At 60.0% G+C, this 20,509-nt stretch overlaps 2 protein-coding genes across 2 annotated transcripts; both read right to left on the reverse strand.

Annotated features, from left to right (window-relative positions):
- Window positions 1-4,966: 4,966 nt before the first annotated feature.
- On the reverse strand, window positions 4,967-6,086 carry OVCA2 (OVCA2 serine hydrolase domain containing). Its single transcript, XM_052688736.1, has one exon. The coding sequence runs from the start codon at window positions 6,084-6,086 to the stop codon at window positions 5,406-5,408; it is 681 nt and encodes a 226-aa protein (XP_052544696.1). The 3' UTR covers window positions 4,967-5,405.
- A 381-nt stretch (window positions 6,087-6,467) lies between these two features.
- DPH1 (diphthamide biosynthesis 1) lies at window positions 6,468-19,639 on the reverse strand. Its single transcript, XM_052688735.1, has 12 exons — window positions 19,525-19,639; window positions 18,490-18,639; window positions 17,572-17,635; window positions 12,608-12,729; window positions 11,306-11,460; window positions 10,726-10,847; window positions 8,858-8,926; window positions 8,128-8,284; window positions 7,281-7,381; window positions 6,951-7,029; window positions 6,760-6,870; window positions 6,468-6,588 (listed from the first exon to the last, which is right to left on the reverse strand). Exons 1-12 carry the CDS (start codon window positions 19,580-19,582, stop codon window positions 6,502-6,504), a joined length of 1,275 nt encoding a protein of 424 aa, XP_052544695.1. The 5' UTR covers window positions 19,583-19,639; the 3' UTR covers window positions 6,468-6,501.
- Window positions 19,640-20,509: the final 870 nt, after the last annotated feature.

A 20,509-nucleotide genomic window follows, 5' to 3' on the forward strand; every position in this document is an offset into this window, starting at 1 on the left:
ATGGGATGGGATGGGATGGGATGGGATGGGATGGGATGGGGGTCCGATGCTCGCCTGATCCCTCTCTCTCTTTTCCCCCTCCCCTCCCCCTCCCGCAGACACCGAGACCCCACGGCGGACGCCCCCCACTGCAGCCCAGGTAGGGGGTTCCCCCCAACGGGGCGGACACGCGTGGATCGGCGGGAGGGCCGGGTTGTGCTGGGGAGTGCGGGGGGGTGGGGAGAGGGCTTCCTCCGCACGCCGACAGTCCCCCCACGCTGCGGGGTGGAGGCGGGCGCGTTCGCTGCGGTTTTGGGGGCCGCCCCCTCGCTGTCTCCAGGCACCGGCTGCGTCCCCTTCTCCTCCACCCCCATCCCCCCCTCCTCGACGTCGCCCGGGCGACCGTGGCTTTAGATTGTTACTGTGCTGCTGGGGGGGTAACAGTCTACAGCCATGGTCGCCGGGCCCGGCGCACTAGCAGCGCGGGCAGCACCCCTCAGAGCCCCCCCACAAAACACGGGGCAGAGAGGGGGGGGCAGAGGGGCGCGCGCGGGGATCCCGTCGGGTACAGCCCCGCCTCCCGCGGCAGTAGGAGCTCACATGCAGGCTGCGTTCGCCGCACATCAACTCTTACTGTTCGGGGGGGCGGGCGCGGAGCGGCTCTTCCTCGGCACGTGGAACAGCGCGGACCCCCCTCCCTCTATTCCACCTCCCCTCCTACCCCCCCAGCCCGCATTATCCCCCCGCCCCGCTGCCCCTCACCTGCCCTTTCGCCGCCCCGACGGGGAGCTCCCCCGCTTCCCTGTGCCGCGTCGCGATGCGCACCGACGGCTCCGACGAGCGCCGTGCCGCGGGGTTGGGGGAGGAGGTGTGGGGGGAGCACCGGGAGCGGAGCGCGGCCCTACGCGGGCGCGGCGGCGGCGGGAACTGAGAGCGGCCCGACGGGGCGGATGGTGGTGGCCGGGGGCGGGCGCAGGTTGCACAATTCGCCCGTCGCGGCCAGGAGATTCCTGAGAGGCGAAGTCAGAGCGGCCCGACCCGCCCCGTTACCGGGCATCGGGCCCTCGGCAGCCGGCGGTGAGCGGTGGCGGTCGGGAGAGCCGGGGGGGAGGGGTGGGTTGGCACGGGGGGGGGGGAGAACCCGCAGGAAGCCCTGAGGGATGGGAGGTGCTGAACTCATGCAGGTGGGTGCTGGGGACAGAGGGGTTGGGGGGTGACAGCGGCAAGAGGGCAGGATGGGGACAGGGCAGCTGCAGCCTGGTGGACCCCTGCATGAGGGCTCTGCTCTGTTCCCCCACCTGAGGCCAGAGCAGCCCATAGGAAACATCTGTGGGCACTCTGTGCCCCATCCCCAGCAGTTCTGTTCGTGCCTGAGTGGGATTTGGGGCGGTCCCATCAGTGGGGAGAACCTACAACTGTCGCAGCCACAGCTGGACTGCAGTGCAGGGAGGGACACCCTGAGGTGCTACTTATCTCCAAAAACACCCTTTGCCCCCCCGAAAAACCCGGGGTCCTGTGGCAGGGAGTCACTTATGGCCATGGGACGATGCCCAAAATGCATCCCCAGGTGATGGGAGCACCCCTGGGACAGGGACAGCCCCCAGCCTGCATCTCCTCAAAGACTCAAAGCGGCGCTGTTGTTGTTTTGAAGGCCAACTTTTGCTCACACATTGGAATTAGTTTTTCTTCCAAAAAACTTAAAAATATCTCAGATTTCTGACACTGGCTTCCAAGGAGCCTGGCTTCCAAGGAACCGAGCCCAGGGCCAGGGCTCTATCCCATCAAGGGACAGAAGCCTCCCTGCTCCCATGCTCCTTGGCCACAAGGGGACAGAGCTCGTGGGTGAATGGGTGCTGCACAAACACTGCCCTAGGTTGGGTTGCTGGATGAGAAGCAACACGTGATCCCAGCCTTCCTGCTGCCAGGATGGGGTAAGGCTCATCCTGGGGAGCCCTACCCCTGCCAAGCCCAACGATGGAGGATTTGGATGCCTCCATCCTGCTCTCCCCAGGTGGGATTTCCCCATGCAGAACACATGGCCCCAAAGCCCAGCTTCTGCCCAAAGCCTCACAGCTGTGCCACAGGGACCTTGTGCCATGGAGCTGGTGTGGGCAGCACGTGCCCACAGGGCTGGGAGGGGGGGACGGGGGGGAGAAGGGGTGCTGCTGCCCCCCAAAAGGCAGCACGGCCCCTGGATGCCCCTCACCGTCTGCTATTGTTACCATCTGACAGCTTTTGGCGAAACCATCTTTGTGATTCAGCCGTGTTTATCCCAGCCTGTGGCCCGGCCCAGCGTGGGTTTCCATGGAAAACTTCCATCGAAAACAAGGAGAAAAGGAGTTACAGCAGGAGTGACTCAGCCACAACTGGAAGCTTCTGCGGATGAGGCAGAGAAGGGGGGGACTCTTCCCACCAGCTTGGTCCCAACTGGGCAGCGGGGCCCAGGGACACCCCTGGATGCGTCCAGCAGCTCTCTCGTGCCCAAATCCCAGCACACTGCAGGTAAGAGCCAGGCCCAAGGGAGATGCATTGTGTAAGCATCCATGAAACGCATCACCTTTCAGGAGCATCCCCTCCCCAGCAGTCTGCATCGGGCCCTGCACACTGCTGGCTGTAGGGGAGGAAGAGTGAGATGAGTAAGGCTGGAAGGACGGTGAGACCCGCTGTCAGCGCAACCCACGGGAGCCCCTGTTTGTGTCTGCCAGCCCTGCATGGGCAGTGAGAGCAGGGAGGGAGCGGGGGAGGGCCTGAGTCAGCAGCAGCACTGGGGAAGGGATGCAGGGAGCAGGGGGTGGGTGTTTGCCAGTGGGAGGATGCTTGGGATGCTCACAGCATCTCCAGTGCTGCTGGTTGCCTCAGAGCTTGCGGCAGGAATGGCAGCAAGCAGGGGTGCAGCTGCTCTGGGGGGCTGGCACTGCTGTGGACACACTGGGGGGGATGCAGAGAGAAACAGAAAGCTGTTTTAGGGGGCAGAAATAGGGAGCAGAAGGGTGAAGTGCATCCCTGTCACAGGCTCCCATTGCCACTGGGTAAAGACAACACAGGGGGGAAAAGCAAAACCCCCACGAATAACGCTCCCGGGTAGGAAAGACATTTGCCAGCCTCTCTTTCAGGCTCACATCCCTCCTGTTTTCTTCCCCACGCAGCTCACAAGAAGGTAGATCATAGGAACTAGACCTGGACCAGCAAAAGGTACGTGGCACGGGGCCGAGCTGCTGCCGAGGTGGCAGAAGGCAAGCAGAGGTGAGAGTGGTGCTGCGTGGCATGGGGCAGACACGGCCATGCTCAGAGGGGCTGTGGTGGGCAGGATTCCCAGGGCACGGCGCCCTCCTCCGACCAGCAGGTGATGTCTGCAGGAGTCACTTCCCTCCTCCCTTCACAGCAGGTGCAAAAACCACCTTCCTCCCGCCCTGCTGACACCTCATGCAGATGAAGGGTCGGCTTGATTTGTTTTTATTATTTGCTTTCAGCTCAGGGAGAAGACACCTGGCTTTTTAAATTTTTTTTTATTGAACCCCTTGAGAATGAGATGCAGGTGCTGGAGTATCAAAAAGCCCCCAGAATTCAAGCCCACCCACTCGTCAACCCCCCCCCCCCTCCCCTCCATTCTCCCCAGAAGAGCCGCATGGGAAGCAGCAGGGCCATTCTGCTCACTCACCCCGCACACACACAGGTCCATCCCTGTTTCCAACGCCAGCGAACGGCTGCGGTGCCTCCGGCCGGTGCGGCTGCGGGACACGGGGGCGGGGGAAGCGGCTGCGGGACCGCAGTGCAGGCTGGACCGCGGCGAGCAGACATCACTGCAGTGCCTCATCCGCGCCGTCCCGCGGTGATGGGCTGCGCCGGCGAAGCGCCACGGCGAGCTGCAAGCTCGGCAATAATGAAACGGCGGGCCGGCCGAGCTGCCTGCTGCTGTCTTTTCACAGCGCCTGGAAGCTCAGGTGGGAAAGCAGCGAGACAAAGGCCCTGCTGCTTTGTCATCACGAGGTTCAGCCTCGCTGTTTTGGCTGCGTTCACCCACCCCCTGCTGCTTGGCAGGGCAACAGGTGTGTAGATGCACAGCAGCATCTCTGCGTCTCCCCGCGTGCTCCTTCCCCACCTCCCTGCGGGCCAAAAGCTGCATTTTTGCTCCCCAAACCGACCCCCAGCGTCCTCAATGCAGAGACCAAGGGGTGACAGACAGACACCCCACAGCTCTGCATCAGCCCAGGAAGCGGCCAAGCAGCACTGTGATGCCGGAGCCCCCAGAGCCTCCACACCCTTCAGTTACCCAAGAGCAACATCAGTGCAAATCTGACCTGCAGGGGAAAGCAGCCTCATGCTCTCACTGCTGCCTCCATCATGCTGCTGCCACAGAACCAGCAAGAAACCAGAGAGCAAAACTCACACGAATTAAAGCTGCTCGGTTAGTTTTGACCTGCGGCGGTTCCCAGGCGTGTTCATGGCTCAGTGAATGCTGAAAGTGCTTCCATCTACTGATCCACACCCCGTGATTGCCTGAGGCTCAGAGCCTCAGCCTGGGGAAGCATGAGGAGCCCACAGACTCAGGTGACACCTTCCCACCCTGCACCACAGCACTGTTCTCTCCTCCTGGTGCTTGTGACCCACCAGAGGATTGCCCAGCACCATCCTCTGCTCAGCCCCACCTGTAAGACCTCAGTGCAGCAATATAGGAGAACAGCCCCACCTGGCAACACGAGCAAACTACCACGTTTAGCATCTGCAGTGCACTTCATCACTGAAAAAAAAGGGCATCAGAGACCATGCTGTGAGCTGAAGTCCCTCTGGGTACAGACCCGAGGCCGGTGTACCCCAGCACTGAAGCCACGTGGCAGCCAAGCAGGATGCCTACCATCAGAGCAACAACACCAGCATCGCAGATTTCTGTGTGCATTTGGAAAATATCAGACAAAAACCTAGCAATGGTTGAGTTTTTCCTCGTTTGTGAAGGCTCTTTGCACAGCAGAAGATATAACAGATCTCTCAATTCACACAAGCTGAACCAGCAGAGAAATTTAATGCATGAGGCAAACACCAACCCTGACACTGCCAGGAAATGTCTTCTCTAGGCCCAGGCCCATTGAAAGGCTGGCTTCGTTTATTTAGTAGGGGATACTGAAAACACAAACCTTTTTGGATATAAGAGCTGCAAGTACTGTGTGCTCTGCAGCTGCTTCCTCTGACTGAGATCGTACTTTTGAAGGGACTCTGAAAGTCCATCAGGCACAGCTGCATCACTCTCTTGCCTGCAATCCAATGTCACATACATAATAAAGTTGCAAAGAAGAGCTACAGAAGAGTTTCACTGTGTTAATATAGCAAAAGAGCACAGAGATCGTGACAACCTCTCCAAAGAGCGCAGAAACAGCAAGCTCTGCTCCAAGATGCCCCACCAAGCAGCCCACCACAAATTACAGACACCGCTGTCACACTGCTCCAGCCCCTGGCTGCTCAGCCCGGCCCTGCCCAGGGCAGAAACGTTCCAAGAAGCGCAGGTAGGCCTCCTTTTGTGCCGCAGCCACGGGGACGAAATGCCCGCCGGGGTGCGTGACGACGACGGGCTCCACGAAGCACCGCGCCAGCTCAGTGCTGAGGTGCGCAGCGATGACAGCGTCCGCATCGCCCACGACGTGCAGCGAGGGCAGGGCGATGGGCTCCCGGTAGAAGTGCTCGTGGGCCGGCGCGCGGCTGGCGAAGGCGGCCACCAGGATGGCGAAGGCGACGGGAAAGCGCGGATCCCCGCGGGCCCGCAGGGCGCACACCATAGCGGCCAGCGCCGCACCCTGGCTGAAGCCCAGCAGCCCGTCGAAAGGCCCGCGCTCCTCCAGCGCTCTCGCCACGGCCTCCAGCGATTCCTCCAGCCCTGCCGGCCGATCCGCTGCCTCCGAGGCCTCAAAAGCTCCCGGCCTGGAAAACCACCACCCACGTGGGGGGTCGTCGCTTATTTCATCCTCACTGCCGGGCACGAGGTGCGGAGCATCGAGGGCTACGAGCTCAGCACGGCCTCGCAGAGCCTTGCGCAGCGCGCCGGTGCGCTGTCGGAAGCGGCGCTCGCTCTGCCGGTAGCCGTGCAGCGCCAGCAGCCGCAGAGGCCGCCCCTCCGACATGGTGCCCGCCACAGCCGGAAGTGAGCGGCACTTCCGGCCGCCCCCTCTTCCCGCCGGAAAGCTACGCGCTGATTGGCTATCGCCGCACGCAAGGAAAGGCTCGGGGAGGACCGTCCGCCGGCACGCCCCCTTGCGGCGGGAGGTCGCGGGACGGGGACGTGGAGGGGGCGACCCCGACGGGGTGCCAGTGGAACCGGCGCCGTGCAGTGAGGGGGGATGCGGAGCGGGAGGGGCTGCGCGACCCGCTTCCAGCAGGCAACGAGGCCATACGGGCCGTCCTCAGTTCCACCCCTTTCCATCCTGGTGCTGGTACCAGGGATGCCCCAAATCCGTGTGGCCCCGATGATGCTCACCCTGGGGCGGCTGAACCCATGCCAAGTTCCCACAGGTGGCAGCGGGGCCACCGGGACCCTGTTCAGGAGGTGGCCGTGTCCTCAGGCGGGTGAGCACTGCGGGAGCCCTCAGTGCCATTCTTCAGGCTGGGGGTTGTGAGTGGCTTCTCCTGTTGGGACAGACATGGGGTAAGCAGAGAAGGGGCCACCTGTGCCCCGACGGAAGGTGCCGCGTGGGCACCAGCCCTGCTCTCCAGGGAGCAAGCCACTGGGTGGCGCTTGTGACACACGGCACCGAGCACCAAGGGACACAGTAGGGACTCCCACCCCCCAGTGCCCACCTGGGCTGGCCGTGCTGAGCGATTGGCCGTCCACGGTCCCAGGGATTGACTGGCATAGAAGTCCATGGGGTACGGCTGTTGCCACTCGATGTCCCCAAGAGCCACCGCTGCCTGCGAGGAAGGGATAAGGGGCTGAGTGCCACTTGCAGTGCTGGGAGGGGTCCTCCTGAAATGCACCGGGGGCTGCTCACCTCATAGGGTGTCAGCAGTGGTTTGCCGAAGGCCTCCCCCCAGTCGATGGAGAGCCGTGGACAGGCGATCTGCACCCACCTGTGAGGAGAATGGCAGCAATAAAGCCCCCAACAGCCCCGTGTGAGGAACCTCAGGATGGCTCTGGACACCGCCGTGAGGAGCTGCTCCCCTTCACCGTGCTGCGTCCCAGGACCAAGAAACATCACTTGGATGTAGGGGCACCACGGAGGAACTCTCCATGACAACAGCCCAGAACTACGTCAGGCCCAGCACCGCATTCCCAGCACGGCTCTGGGGCTCCCCACAGGGATGGGGCCGGGAGCACTCACGCATCCACGCTGTCGAAGAGCTGCAGTTTGCTGGGGAAGATCTCAGACAGCAGCACCCGCACGAAGGGCCGGCCCAGGGCACGCAGCCGTGACTCCAGGTGCTGTGGGGAGAAAAACAGCACCGTGGTTCAGGGGCTGGCCAGCCTCATGCTAACCCGCACAGCACTTTCCATCCAGAAGGCCATACAGAACCCAAAGCTCAGCCCTCAGGCCTCTTGGGAACACAGCTCTGTGTCCCTGCCACATCCAGGGGGCACACACGGTGACAGGGCCGCAGCTCCAGCTCGCACGCCGCTTCCCCTAGCACGTGCCTCAGCCTAATGAAGTAATTACTGCTCAATGACAACAATCTGTTCTCGTTAGCGGCTGCCAGCCTTGGGACGCCTGCCTGCTGCAGGGCTGAAGGCTGTGGGAGGACGTGAGCAGTGTGGCCGTGACCTCAGAGCCACCAACTGTTTCCCGTGCCCTACTGCGCCCGTCACCTCCCTGAGCCGCCCCCCAAAATCACTCTCAGGATCTCTGCCCCACATCTCACTGCTGATCCCCCAAATCCCCCCCAACATCAACGGCAGCACCTTGGCTCTGCTCCCCTTGCCCGCAGAGACAGTGAACCCAAGCAGGAGTTCATCCAATTAAAACCAAACCAGCGAATTAATTGCTGAGCTGCTCATCCAGGGGGGTCTCCACGGCTGGCCAGTGTTTAATGAGCCCTTGGCCAACCTCCCTCATCTGCTGCTAATTGCCCTGCCCGCACGGCTTGGGGCGGATCGATGGCAGCAAGAGAGGGCAGGCGCTGTCCTTGCCCCTTTCCCAGCCATGTCCCCAAGGTGAGGGGACCCAGCAGTACCTGTAGGATGGCAGGGGATCCCTGTCGCCCCAGGGTGCCCAGCAGCAGCCCCCAGCACTGGGCGCGGGTGGCGGAGCGGATGGTGGCCTGCCGGGCTTCACGCATGCGGTCATGGGCATAATGCTCCTGCGAGAAGACCTTGCTGTAGGGATCATACCTGTGGAGCAGACCCAAACTCAGCCACAAGCAGCCCCCAGCCCCACAGATGGCCCCCAAACTGCTCCATGCCCTCCTTCATTTGCACTAATTAGCTCACAGGGCCCAGTTGGTTCATCAGGAGGGCAACGGGGCCAGGACTGCGCTCCCATCGCAGCCCCCCACACTCAGCCCCCCCCAGTCCCAGCTCATCAATTATAAAGGAATCTTTGATTTGTTGCTTTGTTTGACGAGGAGAATTTTAATCAAATCCCTCTCGGGTTTCGGCAGCTTCCCCAGCGCCATAAAGCTGACGCGCGCCTCCCGTTCGTAACAAACGACCTACTAAGAAATTCAGATTTCACCAAATGGGCCCTGCCTTTCGCTCTTGATATTTCATCTGCTTTCAGCAGCCTCATCATCACGCTTTATGGCCTCTGCCTGCAGCAGCCGGGGAGTTTAATGGCTGCACCTCAAAGAGCTTTCACAGGTACTTGTCAAAATGTTTATATTCAGCCGGAGTAAATGGCTGGTGTTCATCGCATGGAGCGTGGCTCCCTCTGCCCTGCTGGGATGGGGGAGGAGTTGGCCCTACCTGTAGGCGGGTATCCCCGGGTTGGAGATCATGATGGACTCCAGGTGGAAGCGGCCGTCCCCCAAATAGCTGCGGGAGAGAGGGAGAGGAATGGGAGGTGGTGGAGTCGTGTGCTCCTTCCTCAGCATGCAGGGTGTGGAGGGGTGGGTGGATGGACGGATGGACAAATGGATGGATGGACAGATGAATGGACACATGAATGGACAGATGGAAGGGCAGATGGATGGATGGATGGACAAATGGCTGGATTAATAGACGGATGGACGAATGGACAGATGGGCAAATGGATGGATGGACAGACACGTGGATGCATGGATGGGAGGATGGTTGGATGGACAGACACGTGGATGGAGAGATGGACAAATGGGCAGACAGACAGATGGATGGACAAATGGCTGGCTGGCTGGATGGACTGACAGATGGATGGATACGTAGATGGACGGATGGACAAATGGATGGATGGATGGATGGAGAGATGGTCGATTGGACAGATGGATGGAGAGATGGACAGACAGACGGACAGATGGAGAGATGGACAGTACAAAGAGAAAGACGGACAGACGGACGGACGGACGGATGGATGGATGGATGGACGGACAGACAGATGGATGGACAGCCACTTTTGGAGCAAAAATGGACATGAAGCAGCAGGGCCAGCGCTCCGTCTCTATGGCTGGTTATAGACGTTGCTGCTTCCATTTCTAATCGGATTTCAAGTCAGCAATTACATTTCAAAGCCTTTCATTCAGCTGCCCTAATGGAGTGAGGGCTCGGAAAATGAATTCAGACGTAAAACTTGACTAGATTTTTGCCCTTAATTGGAGAATGACATTTTGGAAGATCAAAGCTAATTTGTCGGCAAAAGTTAGCCCCAGAGACGGGCTAAATAAGAAAATAACAACGCGGGGAGGATGCAGGTACGTCGGGGTGTGGGCACCTCGGAGGATTGCGGGTCCCATGCTATGGTTCCAATGGCAGGATGGGTCTGCTCATGCCAGCGTGGTGGCTTTGGGGACAGCAGAAACGCAGTGCCTCACCCCCAGGTCCAGATGCAGGGCAAAGTCACAGCCCTGTCCCACATGGCTGCCCCATGGCTGGGAACATGAGGGCGATGCTCTGCCTCACCCCGGGTGGCTGAGATGGGGTTTAACACCCCCAAGGGTGGGGTCCTCGTATTTATTTATTCTGCAGCGCACTGTATTCACAGTACATTAAGCATTTCCATTACCTAAAATAATTAGGTGATAGGAAGCGAAGTGCTCCCTCTAATTTGCTGTCCTTAAATAAAATTAATGTTGCTGTGATGTTGGGCCCCGGCCATTTGTCTTTTCCAATTATCCACCCGCCCTTCCATCTATTATCTATTCTGATATACGACTCAATTATTTCCTCTGTGCTACGAGCAGACGCCAATCAGAGCAGCTTTAGGAGCCGGAGGGACCCAGCCCAGCCCACGTACACCCCAGGCAGGGCAGGGGAGGGATGGGCAACCCTGGCACCAGGAAGATGTACCCACGGATTTGGGGAGGGCATGGGGATGGGGTTGAGGATGGGGTCGGGATTGGAAAGGATTTGGGATAGGTTAGGGATGGGGATGGCTCTAGGGATGTGAATGGCACTGGGATGAGATGGGTTTGGGGACAAGGTTGGGAATGGGGATGGGGCTGGGGACAAGATTGGAAATGGGGAGAGGGCTGCAGATGTAGTGGGGATGATAACGGAACTGAGAACAGAGACATGAATGCGGATGGGTTTGAGGATAGAGGCAGATTTGAGGATGGGGATGGGGTTGGATATGGAGCACGGCTCCAGCCTGGCTCTGTGCCCTGCCTTGAGCTGCAGGGTCCTTGGGGACAGCAGGTACTTACACAATGGCATCAGTGTCCCGTGCGAGCCGGGGCGATGTGCAGCCCAGTATCTCACCAGGGGACAGAGGCTTACACTGGGGCACACACACCTTGTACTGTGACTGCAGCTCCTTCGAGGCCGCCTGCAGAGACATGGGGTTCAGCCAGAGAGCCAAGATACAGAGCCCACACCTGGCCAAGGCTGGTGACAATCACAGTGCTGGGGACCCTCGGGGCACCTCAATCTGGAGAGCCACAGGGTGCCTCAGTTCACAAGGTAATGGCCCTGTGGAGCAGAGATGCTCTGCCACACTAGAACAACGTATCAATTAGAAGAGAAGGGAAAATGCTTAACGCTCCAACAGCCTCATGTTTGGATAGACGTGGCTCAAGAGGCTCATTCATCTCCGCTCAGGAGCAGACAGACAGACAGACAGAGCTGCTGGAGCTTCCCCCAGCACTGCACCGAAATACCACATGCTCCTCTGCCTGCCCTGACATTTACAGAGCAGCTCCCAGGGGAGCTGGGAAGCGGTGCTGCTGTGAAACATTGATCAGAGTTATCACAAAGCTCTCCATCAACGCGATCGTGGCTGCTCACCTGCACTGCAGCCACAAACTGGATGGTGCTGACCAGGGCCAGGGAAGAACCTGCGGCGAAGTTGAAGCGGATGGTGTCCAGGAAATGGGATGTGTCAATCTTGATGTCCACGAAGACGTAGAGCATCTTCAGACCACGCGTGGCATCGATGGGGACTGCCAAGAGAAAGAGTGTGAGGATGATTCTGGGGGGGGCTCTCCTTATGTCCCATAGCCTGGTGTATGGCAGATGGGGGCCTGTTCACTCCAGGCAGGGGGTGCAGATGGAGCACCCATTCATTTCTCTCTGGATAACGGCAGCCCGGGGGGGATCAATGAACACAAATCTAATTACCCCCGGTGCTAAGAAGCCTGTGTCACCACGATTAAGTGAATAATTAAAGTACACAGAGTCCACATCGATCCGCAGCTCCGCATTCACTTCCCATTTTGGTGCGCTTCGCCTGAGCACAATTAAGTGCAAATTACTCCCTCCTGCAGGGCCGGAGGGATGGGGATGGTGGCTCTGGGGTGGCCACCCCCAAAAATACCATGGGATCCCACAAGGATAGCTGCGCTGAGCCGGTGTCAGGGTGGGCAGCCCAATAGATGCCCCTCGGGGTGCTAAATTCATAATGTGGTTTTGAGTTACAGATCTCAACCAGGAGGTCAGTATTTCATAGGGAGCCTGGAGCGATACTACAAACCCCATAAGCATCCCCAGAGCCCCCGTCCAGGCTCAGAGAAGCTGCAGGATGCTGGGAAGACCGAGGCTGCTGCCCAGAACAGCAATTCCACCGATCCACCTTAAAACCCAGAGTGTCTTATTGTTATTTTTGGGCTGATTCCATCCTGGGTGGACTTCAAAGTTAGCAGCATCTGGGACAGCAGCGCAGTTTCCATGGCAACCGGATCCAGAGTACCGTCCGCCTGGGGAGCACACAGCCTCCTCCTCCCTTCCCCTTCCAGCCAGCTCAAAGCCACGTCCCCATTGTCCCCACCGTCCCTATTGTCCCCATCCCCACCAGTAGCTCCCAGGCACAGAGGCTGTGTGCTCTGCTGATGTCAGGCTCAGGGCCGTGATTTGGGCGATGCCACGGCCAAGCAGGCACTGCAGCGCTGCGATAGGGACGCGCTCCGCATGCACTGCTGCTCCCCAAATCCTACCCAAAGGCAGCAACCCAATCAGCCCGGCCCTACCCAGCTCTGCTTTTGGAGAGGGCTTACAGCACTCGGTGCCACGGCCCCATGCTGGCACTGAGCACGGGCACAGTACTGGCAGTCCCCAGTGCCACCGCACACTCCAGAACCCAACGTCACCTACTCAGGCAGCTGTGTCCATAGTGCACCAAGAAGTCAGCACCCAGAGCCCGCGCCGTGTAGTCATCCACGCAGCACGCGCCGTACGTCACATCGCCCATCACCACGGCCTCAGCATCTGTAAACCTGCAGGAGGGACAGCAGTGCAGGCGGCATCGGGGTGGCATCAGGATGGCAGCGTCGTGGCACACGTCCTCCCTGCCCTCTGCCGGTGTCCCCAGCCCCGCCGTGTCCCTGCCGGCACGTGACGCGGTGCGAACGGGGGACCCCTCGGCACGCAGCGGGGAGGACGAGCACTGGCCACTCTCCGAGATGTCAACATGATTAAAGTGGAGAGCGCTAATCCTCCTCTTCAATTGGGTAAAGCTGTTTGCAATTCAGCGGATTATCCGCTCATCAAATAATACGCTGCCAGCTTCCTAATGCAGCGGCACGGAGAGACCCAGCGCACGGCCACCGTGCCGGGGATCGGAGCCAACCCGAACCGTGCCAACCCCATAGCAGAGGCCGTGCCCCCACACACCCTGGGCACTGCTGCTGCCCTCCAGCCCACGCCTGGCTGGCACTTGGACAGGGACAGCACAAAGTGGCACTGTCCCCTGGAACCCATACCTGGTGCTGCCATTGGGAGATAAAGCCCCGTCGTGTGATTTAAGCGTGCCACCTTCACCGGTGGTTTATTGCACCATTCCGGGGGATTATTAGCTTGGCCACGTTCCCGTGGTGTTTTAATTAGGAAAGCGGGTATCGCAGTGACAAAGCCCCATGCCTGGAGGGCTGCTTCAACCAGATGCTGACGCCTTATTTACACCAAGGTTGTGCCACAGGCTGGGTTGGAAGACCCTTCTGACAGGATGGTGGCTGAGGTGCCATCGGGGTCTGCGTGCCGGTGAGGTCCCAGTGACACCAAGGCAGGGTTTGGGGACAGCAGAGGCGTCACCCCCTGCTGGCACTGGCTGAGGGCCAGGGTCCCCCTCCCTGAGTGCCGTGCAGGGAGCGTTACGTCGGCGGCAAGAATAGAAGTGGTGGGCAGATCTGGGCAGATGGCAGAAGGTGGAGGAATGGCGGAGCGTGCAGAATATTAACAGCTCCGACCCAGCGGCAGAGCTCGGAGAAGGGGACAGGGCACACAGTGTCCCCAGTGCGGGGACAAAGCCACCATCATCTTCGTGTCCTGCCCAAAGCAGACATCCCATGGGCAGGGGTTGCGCTGGGGACAGCTGGAGGATGGGTGTCAGCACCCAGAGCTGCGGTCCCGATGGCATGGATGGGCACACGGCCACCCCGCTGCCCATATGGCAGTGCCATAGGGCTGCTGAATGATCCAGAAGGCTCTTTCCCCACCCCCCGGTTCCCCTCAGCCCCCTTCTCTAATGAGAGGTGATGAGATGAACGTGAATCAGACTCCACACATCTCAGCAAAAGTGGAAAATTATTCAGCTCCTTAAGATTCAGGACGGGGAGGTCTGACTCAGAGCAGCAGCCAGCACCGCTTAATTTTTTATAGATTAAAATGTATGCAAATTGGCCCAAACCCCAGAGAAAGTCCCTGGGGGTGAAGAGCAAGAAAGTGAAATAGCAACGGTGGAGGGAGGGGATGGCAGAGGGGCACTGTGCTCCCACCCATGGCACACAGCCATACGGGGACGGGGCTGAGCTGCCTGACCTCATAGCACACTCCTGGACTGGACAGGGGACATGGGACAGACCAAGGACACAGTAGGACGATGGCAGCAGGCTCCCCGTGGTGACGTGGGGACAGCACATGCCGGGGTCACCCACACCGGATGGGCTATGATGGAGCAGCCATAATCTCCTGAGACAAATCAAAGCAGAGCACGGGGGCCTCCCCTTGATGTTTTAATCAGTTCGGCGTCGCCGGAGCCTTTCATCAAACTACAGAGGAAGGAAATGTCAATTAGCATCCACCTGCCCGCGACACGGGACGCTGCACTGCAATGGGACACAGTCCTCGCCATGCTCCATGTCCCCACTGCCCGGTGGTAAGTCAGGCTGTGGTGACAGGGCTGTCCCCACGGGGCTGCGAGCCGTTCTCTCCCTCTGGGAGCTCATGAATATTGAAGACAAGGGGAGGTTATTCATCTTTTCCGTCCCGCAAACCCCGTTCATTCTGAAAAACAGCCCGGCCTTAGTGTTTTCCTCATCTCCCCTAATTCATTATCTCCTCCTTTAAACAGATGGTTCCCAAAATGCCATTTATAAAGTGCCACGCTCAGCACCGGCAGAGGGCTGGGACCCCCTGCACTGCTCTGCCACAGCACGGCGCAGAGGTGACACAACCCAGTGACAAACACGGGGACCCCATCCCTTTGCCAACACCCCTCCCCCCAGGTTTTGCTCCTGCTTGACTTCTGCAAGCAAAACTTCCCAGCCCCAATCCCTGAGAAGGTTTGGAGGGGAGCCCCTGATCCCAACAGCACCATGGGTGCCCAAGTCCCTTTGGGACGGGTATACATGGAACTCTTTGCTCGACCCCAACCTTCCACCCCCCTAAAAGCATTGAGCACAGCCCCAGCGTAGAACAATGCGATTAATTAGCAGAGAAGCCCGTCGCCGAGCCCCATTACCAGGTTCCCAACTTCATTAGCACAGGAAAGCTGCACATAATTAAAATAATGAGTTTGCAATTTTACTGCAAGCGGCTCTGGAAGAGCACCGCTGCAGCTGGGCAATTATTGCCTGCGTGCAGCACAGGGACCCGCAGAGCACCTGCAAGTGGGTCAGGATGGGGAGACGGCAACAGGGATGGGGTTCCCATCCAACGTGAGGATGCAGAGCGCTGTGACCCCACTGTTGGCCTTTGATGCATCCCAGCTCTGTGCTTTGCTGTGCTTTGTGCCTTGAAGCTGGAAAACCCCCCAAAAGATGAAGCTATGGAGCAAAGAACAGCAGTGACCAAGCCACCATGGCTGTCCCATGCCTATCTGGCGCCCATCCCTTTGGCAACAGCTTCCACCAAGGACTGGCCATAGGGTTGCCAGCTCCCCAGTCTCTGTAGGGACACAAGGACATAGAATATGGACACAAGGACACAGACACAAGGACGCAGACGCCGCAGCAGGATGGCATTGGCACGTTCTGACCTCAGGAGGTAGCAGCCCTTTGCCCCATTCGCCCCACGCCATCACCACCCAACCGAGCTGTTCACCATCTCCACTGAAGTGAGAACTTCATTCTCCCTAATGATGCTGTTGTGTGCTTAATGAGGGTGATTAAATCCCCCCTGTGCAGCACCACGCGCTCGAAGGACGAAGGGAACAGGGAGGGCAGCGGTGGCTGAATCCTGCACCCCAAGAAGGGTCCTTTAGGGCTGACACCACAGCAGCTTGGCCAAGGGATGTGGTGTCCCCATGGTGCCATCCACCAGGAGGGGACAGTGCATGGCACTGAGGGGCTCCCCCCCTTTGCTACTGTGGCCACCAGCTCCAGGGCAGGGAAGGGGCAGAGCAGTGCCACCAGCACGTCCCTGACTCCATCACCTCCCCTATTAGCAGCAGACAGGGGGGATTAGCAGCTGCGCAGCCTGACAGCTGATTTTATTAACAAGGAATCAAGAGCCCAGCTGAGCCGCCTGCCGTGCACGGGGAAGGAGGGGGGGTGGGGGGGGTCTGCTCCCAACTCCTCCCCCCCCCCCCCAACACATGGAGCTGGTGGGCTGAGGGCTGCCCCCCGATCCCGAGCTGTTGTCCAGGCTTTCCCCCACGCTGCCACCCCCTCACCGGCACGAGCTCCCTTCCACCGAATTACATCAGCCACCAGAAACGGAGCCAATTTGGATGCTGCCTGGAGAGCGTCGTGATGCGGCTCCAGCAGCGCACGGCCCCGCCAGCTCAGCAGCCTGCGGGCGGTAGCGAGACCCCCACCTCAACGGGGGCTGCGGACCCCCCACCCCCCTCCACACCTCCACGATAACGACAAACCTATCAGTGCTAATTAACAGGACTTCACACCGGTCAATGCTGTCAGTGTCTCTATTTGAAAGGCTCTGTGTTAAGTGCCCGGCGCTTTTCCATGATGCTCCCGTGACATCTTCATCCCTGCTCCCAGCCAACATGATGCACAGGGACCAGGAACCCAACCCTGCTCTTGTCCTCACCATCCGGGACTCCAACAAGCAGCCCCCTGCCCTTGGCCCCACTGTTTCCCTGCAGTGAGGCAGACAAGACCCCGGCCAGCACCATGTGCACATTCTCACTCTCATCCCAGCCCAGCAGACACAGCCCTGGCTACAGAACATGGCACACATCACCCTGGGGTTGATGGCAGCTTGACTCTATCCCCATTGGCATTGCATCACATCAACTCCCACCACACCAGAGCACCTGTCCCCAGCTGGAACACAGATGTCACCCAGTGCCCCCAACCAAGGGACAGACCTTGGGGTGCCCCCCGGTCAGGGTGCCACCGCTGCTGGCAGTGAGGGCGAGACTGGTGGGGCTGCTGGGGAAGCGGAGCTTAAGGTTTCATTCAGATGAAAGAGCCCCTTAATCCGCTGCCTTTGAAGTCAGAGACATGAAAGCGGCTGGGTGCCAAAGCCGGGGAGAGGAGGCAGCGCTGCTTAAAGGGACAGACCCACGCAGAGCCACCTGCACTCTGCACCCATCCCCTGCATCCTCCCACCCCTTATGCAGAGATGGGACAGGTGACAAAGTCGGGGTATGTGCCATGACCCCCCCCCAGGTGCTGTCACCTCCCTGTGAGCCTCCTCACAGAAGGTGACAGCGTGCTAACAGATGCTGTGACCCCACTGGTGGTGACACTGAGGTCACAGCTCCAGGGGATGCATCACCAAGGGCACTGTCACCCCGACAGCAGGGCTGTGTGACAGCAGTGGGGACCGCAGGCACTGGGGACGTGGTGTGACCACGCTGTCCCCATCCCCAAGGGGCAGATGGTGCTGCATTAGGTTGGGAGCCCCCCCAGCCCCAATATCAGGTCAGATCTTACCGCTCAATGATATCTGCAATGGTGCAGGCGAACATGAGCAGCCCCTCCGGCATCTGCAGGGCCACTGGGAAGAGAAAGGCTGTGGTTAACGGGGGATGCTCCCAACTGGGGCCCACCCCACAGCACACCGAACCACTTCATCCCTCCCCACAACTGAAATTGGGCACTGTGCCCTCAGAAAGCAGCAGCACAGCACGGATCTCCCCGGAACGGCTCACCCTCTGCCGCTCGCACCCACCCTGTGCGAATGCATTTAATCCCTTTCTGAACCCGCCGACACTCCTTGTCTCTCCCACTTCCCGCTGTAATGAGTTCTGGGTTTTAATTAAGCGCTGCACAGGAAGAGGTACTTTCTTCTGTTTATTTTAAACCTGCTCCTAATAATGTAAACGTGTGCCCCTGGTTCTCCAGCTACAAGAAAGAGTGGATAATCATCGCCTTTTCAGCTCTGCACCATTCATAATTCCACAGCCCTCTGTCATATCCCCCCTTCGTTCGTCTCTTTCCCAACAAAAAGAACTAAATCTATTTAATCTCCCATTGTACAGAGCTGTTCCAAACCTTTGATCGTCCTTCGCTGCCCTTCCCCTTGCTGCTGCTCTCCCACTTTGGAGGTGCCAGCACAGCTCCACGTATGGCATGCATTTATTCACAGTGAGATGATGCCTCTTAGTCCCACTGTCCCCACCTGGGGCTGCCTTTACCCACTGCCACCCAATGGCACTGGTGGCCAAGCACACAGCAGGAAGGTCCTGGCTGCCATCCTGAACACACCCCAGCACTGGCAGCCCCATAGAACCATTCAGGTTGGAAAAGACATCCCAGAACCCCAACTCCAACCCCAGCCCACCCCCACTGCGCCCACTGACCACATCCCTCAGTGCCACAGCCCTCCCACGTCTCCTCCCCACTGCTCACCCTTCTTGGCACCCGCCTGCCGGATCCTCCAGATGGTTTTGGGGATCTCAAAGTTGTAGTTGGAAGGCAGAGCCCCCACTGCCTCCCGCAGCTCTGCATTATTCAGCAGCTCCTCAGGGACCTGGCGGGCAGTGCGACGTGGGGCTCGATCTGGGGATACAGTGGGAGTCAAGGGGTGAAGCCTATAGGGCATCAGGTCCTTGGGCCATAGGGACACTGTGTCCTAAGGCCATGGAGACATCACACAGGGCACTCTGACCCAGCAGCCACGGGGACTCTGTGTCCTAAGGGCATGGAGACATCACATCCTAGGGCTATGGGGACACTACAAGTGTAAGTAGTGTCCCCATAGTAGAGGCACAGCACCCTCGGGCTCCAGGGACACAGTGCCCCTAGGGCCATGGGGATCCTGCAACCTAAGCCCATGGGGACACCAAATCCCTGAAGCCACAGAAAGACCCCGTGCCACCTTCCCAAGGATGAACTGCAGCCTCCCTCACCCAACATGGGACAATAATGCTGTTTTTTGGGGAAAAAGCACCTTTTCTGCCCATTATACCTCAGAGCACTGCATTTGTAAGGCCATAGGAACAGTGTCCATAGGGCCACAGGGATGTCATGTCTATAGGGCCATACGCAGACCTTATGCTACCCGTGGGGATGGGGCCGAGGCACTCGCAGCCCCCACCACCCCCAGGGGCGATGCTTCCTTTTTGGGGGGGGGGGAGAGGGGACATAAAAACCAACCCCAAACCCCGATGTTGACACCCATCCCACCAGAGGGCATTCAACAGCGTCCTCCCCCGTACCCGGGGGGGGGGAGGACGGGGGAGAAGGGGGGCAGCGCTCCGTTATTCACCGCCGCCACGTCGATCATCGCCCCCCGACGCCGTCATCCAGCGAGCCCACGGCACAGCCGGGACGGGCATAGCCGGGACGGGCACAGCCCCCGCCGCCGCCTTCCCCCGCCCGGCGGCCCCCGGTACTCGCCCCGCTTCTCCCCCACGAGGCTCGGTTCTCCTGCCCGGTGCCCACCTGCGCTGCTGGCGGAGGGCAGAAGGGCCGCGCCGCCGGAGCGCGGCGGTGCCGCCATGGCGCTGGGCCACGTGGAGGCGGGCAGGCAGAGCCAGCCGAGCCCCGAGCGGGCGGGGCGCTCAGACCAGAGCAATCGATGGCCGAGAGAAAGAGAGAGAGAGAGATGGAAAGCGGTGCGCACCGCCCCGACGGGACGGGCTGGATGGGGTGGGACGGGTGGCAGGACTGCGTGTGGAGGCTCCGGCACGATGAACGCGCCGGTGTTGGGCTGTACGCCGGGATGTGCCTGGCTCTGAGCAGTCGGATTCGTTCCCAAGACGGACCACGGTGATTTTGGGCTGCGCACCCCGTGCTGAGCTCCCTGTGCTGAGCGGGTGCCGCTCGCAGCTCTGTGGTGATGTTGCCATGGTGACAGCCGCACCCGCCATGGGGGTCCCCCTCCTCTAGTATGCAAGTGCCTGCGAGTCGGGGGACCCCTGGGGGCCGTGGGGGAGCGGAGTGGTGGTGGTGACCCCCAAAGGATAGCGGGGCCGGCAGCGGGATAACGTGGGATAACGGGATCTGCGGTGGGGATGGAGAGAGCCCCAGTGGACAGAGGGGACCTCCGCGGACAGCAAAGCGCCGCGGGGACATCGGGATCCCGGTGTGGGATTGGGAACCCGATGGGATGATGGAGGCAGCGGGAGGCGGAAGGTACAGAGGGGACTCGAGGGACATAGAGCGGGAAAGGAGCGGGTGGAGCGAGGGCCCTGGGCGGAGGGGCAGCGGGGACAGCAGAAACGCGGGTGGGGCAATGGAAAAGCAGAGCTCTACGCTGGGACATCCGGTGTTCCGATAGGGGCGGAGGGGACGATGAGGAGGTGATTCGGAGCCAGCGGGGACGGGATGTGCCGCCCGGCGGGACGGAGGGGACAGCGATGCGGCGTGGTGCCAGCAGCTCCCCGAGGCCAATAGAGCCCCGATGGGGCGGGGGGGAGCACCGGGA

This window comes from Tympanuchus pallidicinctus, unplaced genomic scaffold, assembly GCF_026119805.1.
Source record: "Tympanuchus pallidicinctus isolate F22 unplaced genomic scaffold, pur_lepc_1.0 scaffold24, whole genome shotgun sequence".
NCBI lineage: Eukaryota > Metazoa > Chordata > Aves > Galliformes > Phasianidae > Tympanuchus > Tympanuchus pallidicinctus.

Excerpts from the sequence above, each read along its gene's own strand:
- DPH1 (XM_052688735.1), bottom strand. The coding sequence starts at position 19,582 with ATGGCGGCACCGCCGCGCTCCGGCGGCGCGGCCCTTCTGCCCTCCGCC. Across the intron at positions 17,636-18,489 it reads GCAGGCGGGTGCCAAGAAGG|TGGCCCTGCAGATGCCGGAG; the intron begins GTGAGCAGTGGG and ends TTCTCTTCCCAG. Across the intron at positions 6,589-6,759 it reads GCTCAGCACGGCCAGCCCAG|GAGAAGCCACTCACAACCCC; the intron begins GTGGGCACTGGG and ends CTGTCCCAACAG.
- OVCA2 (XM_052688736.1), bottom strand. The coding sequence starts at position 6,086 with ATGTCGGAGGGGCGGCCTCTGCGGCTGCTGGCGCTGCACGGCTACCGG.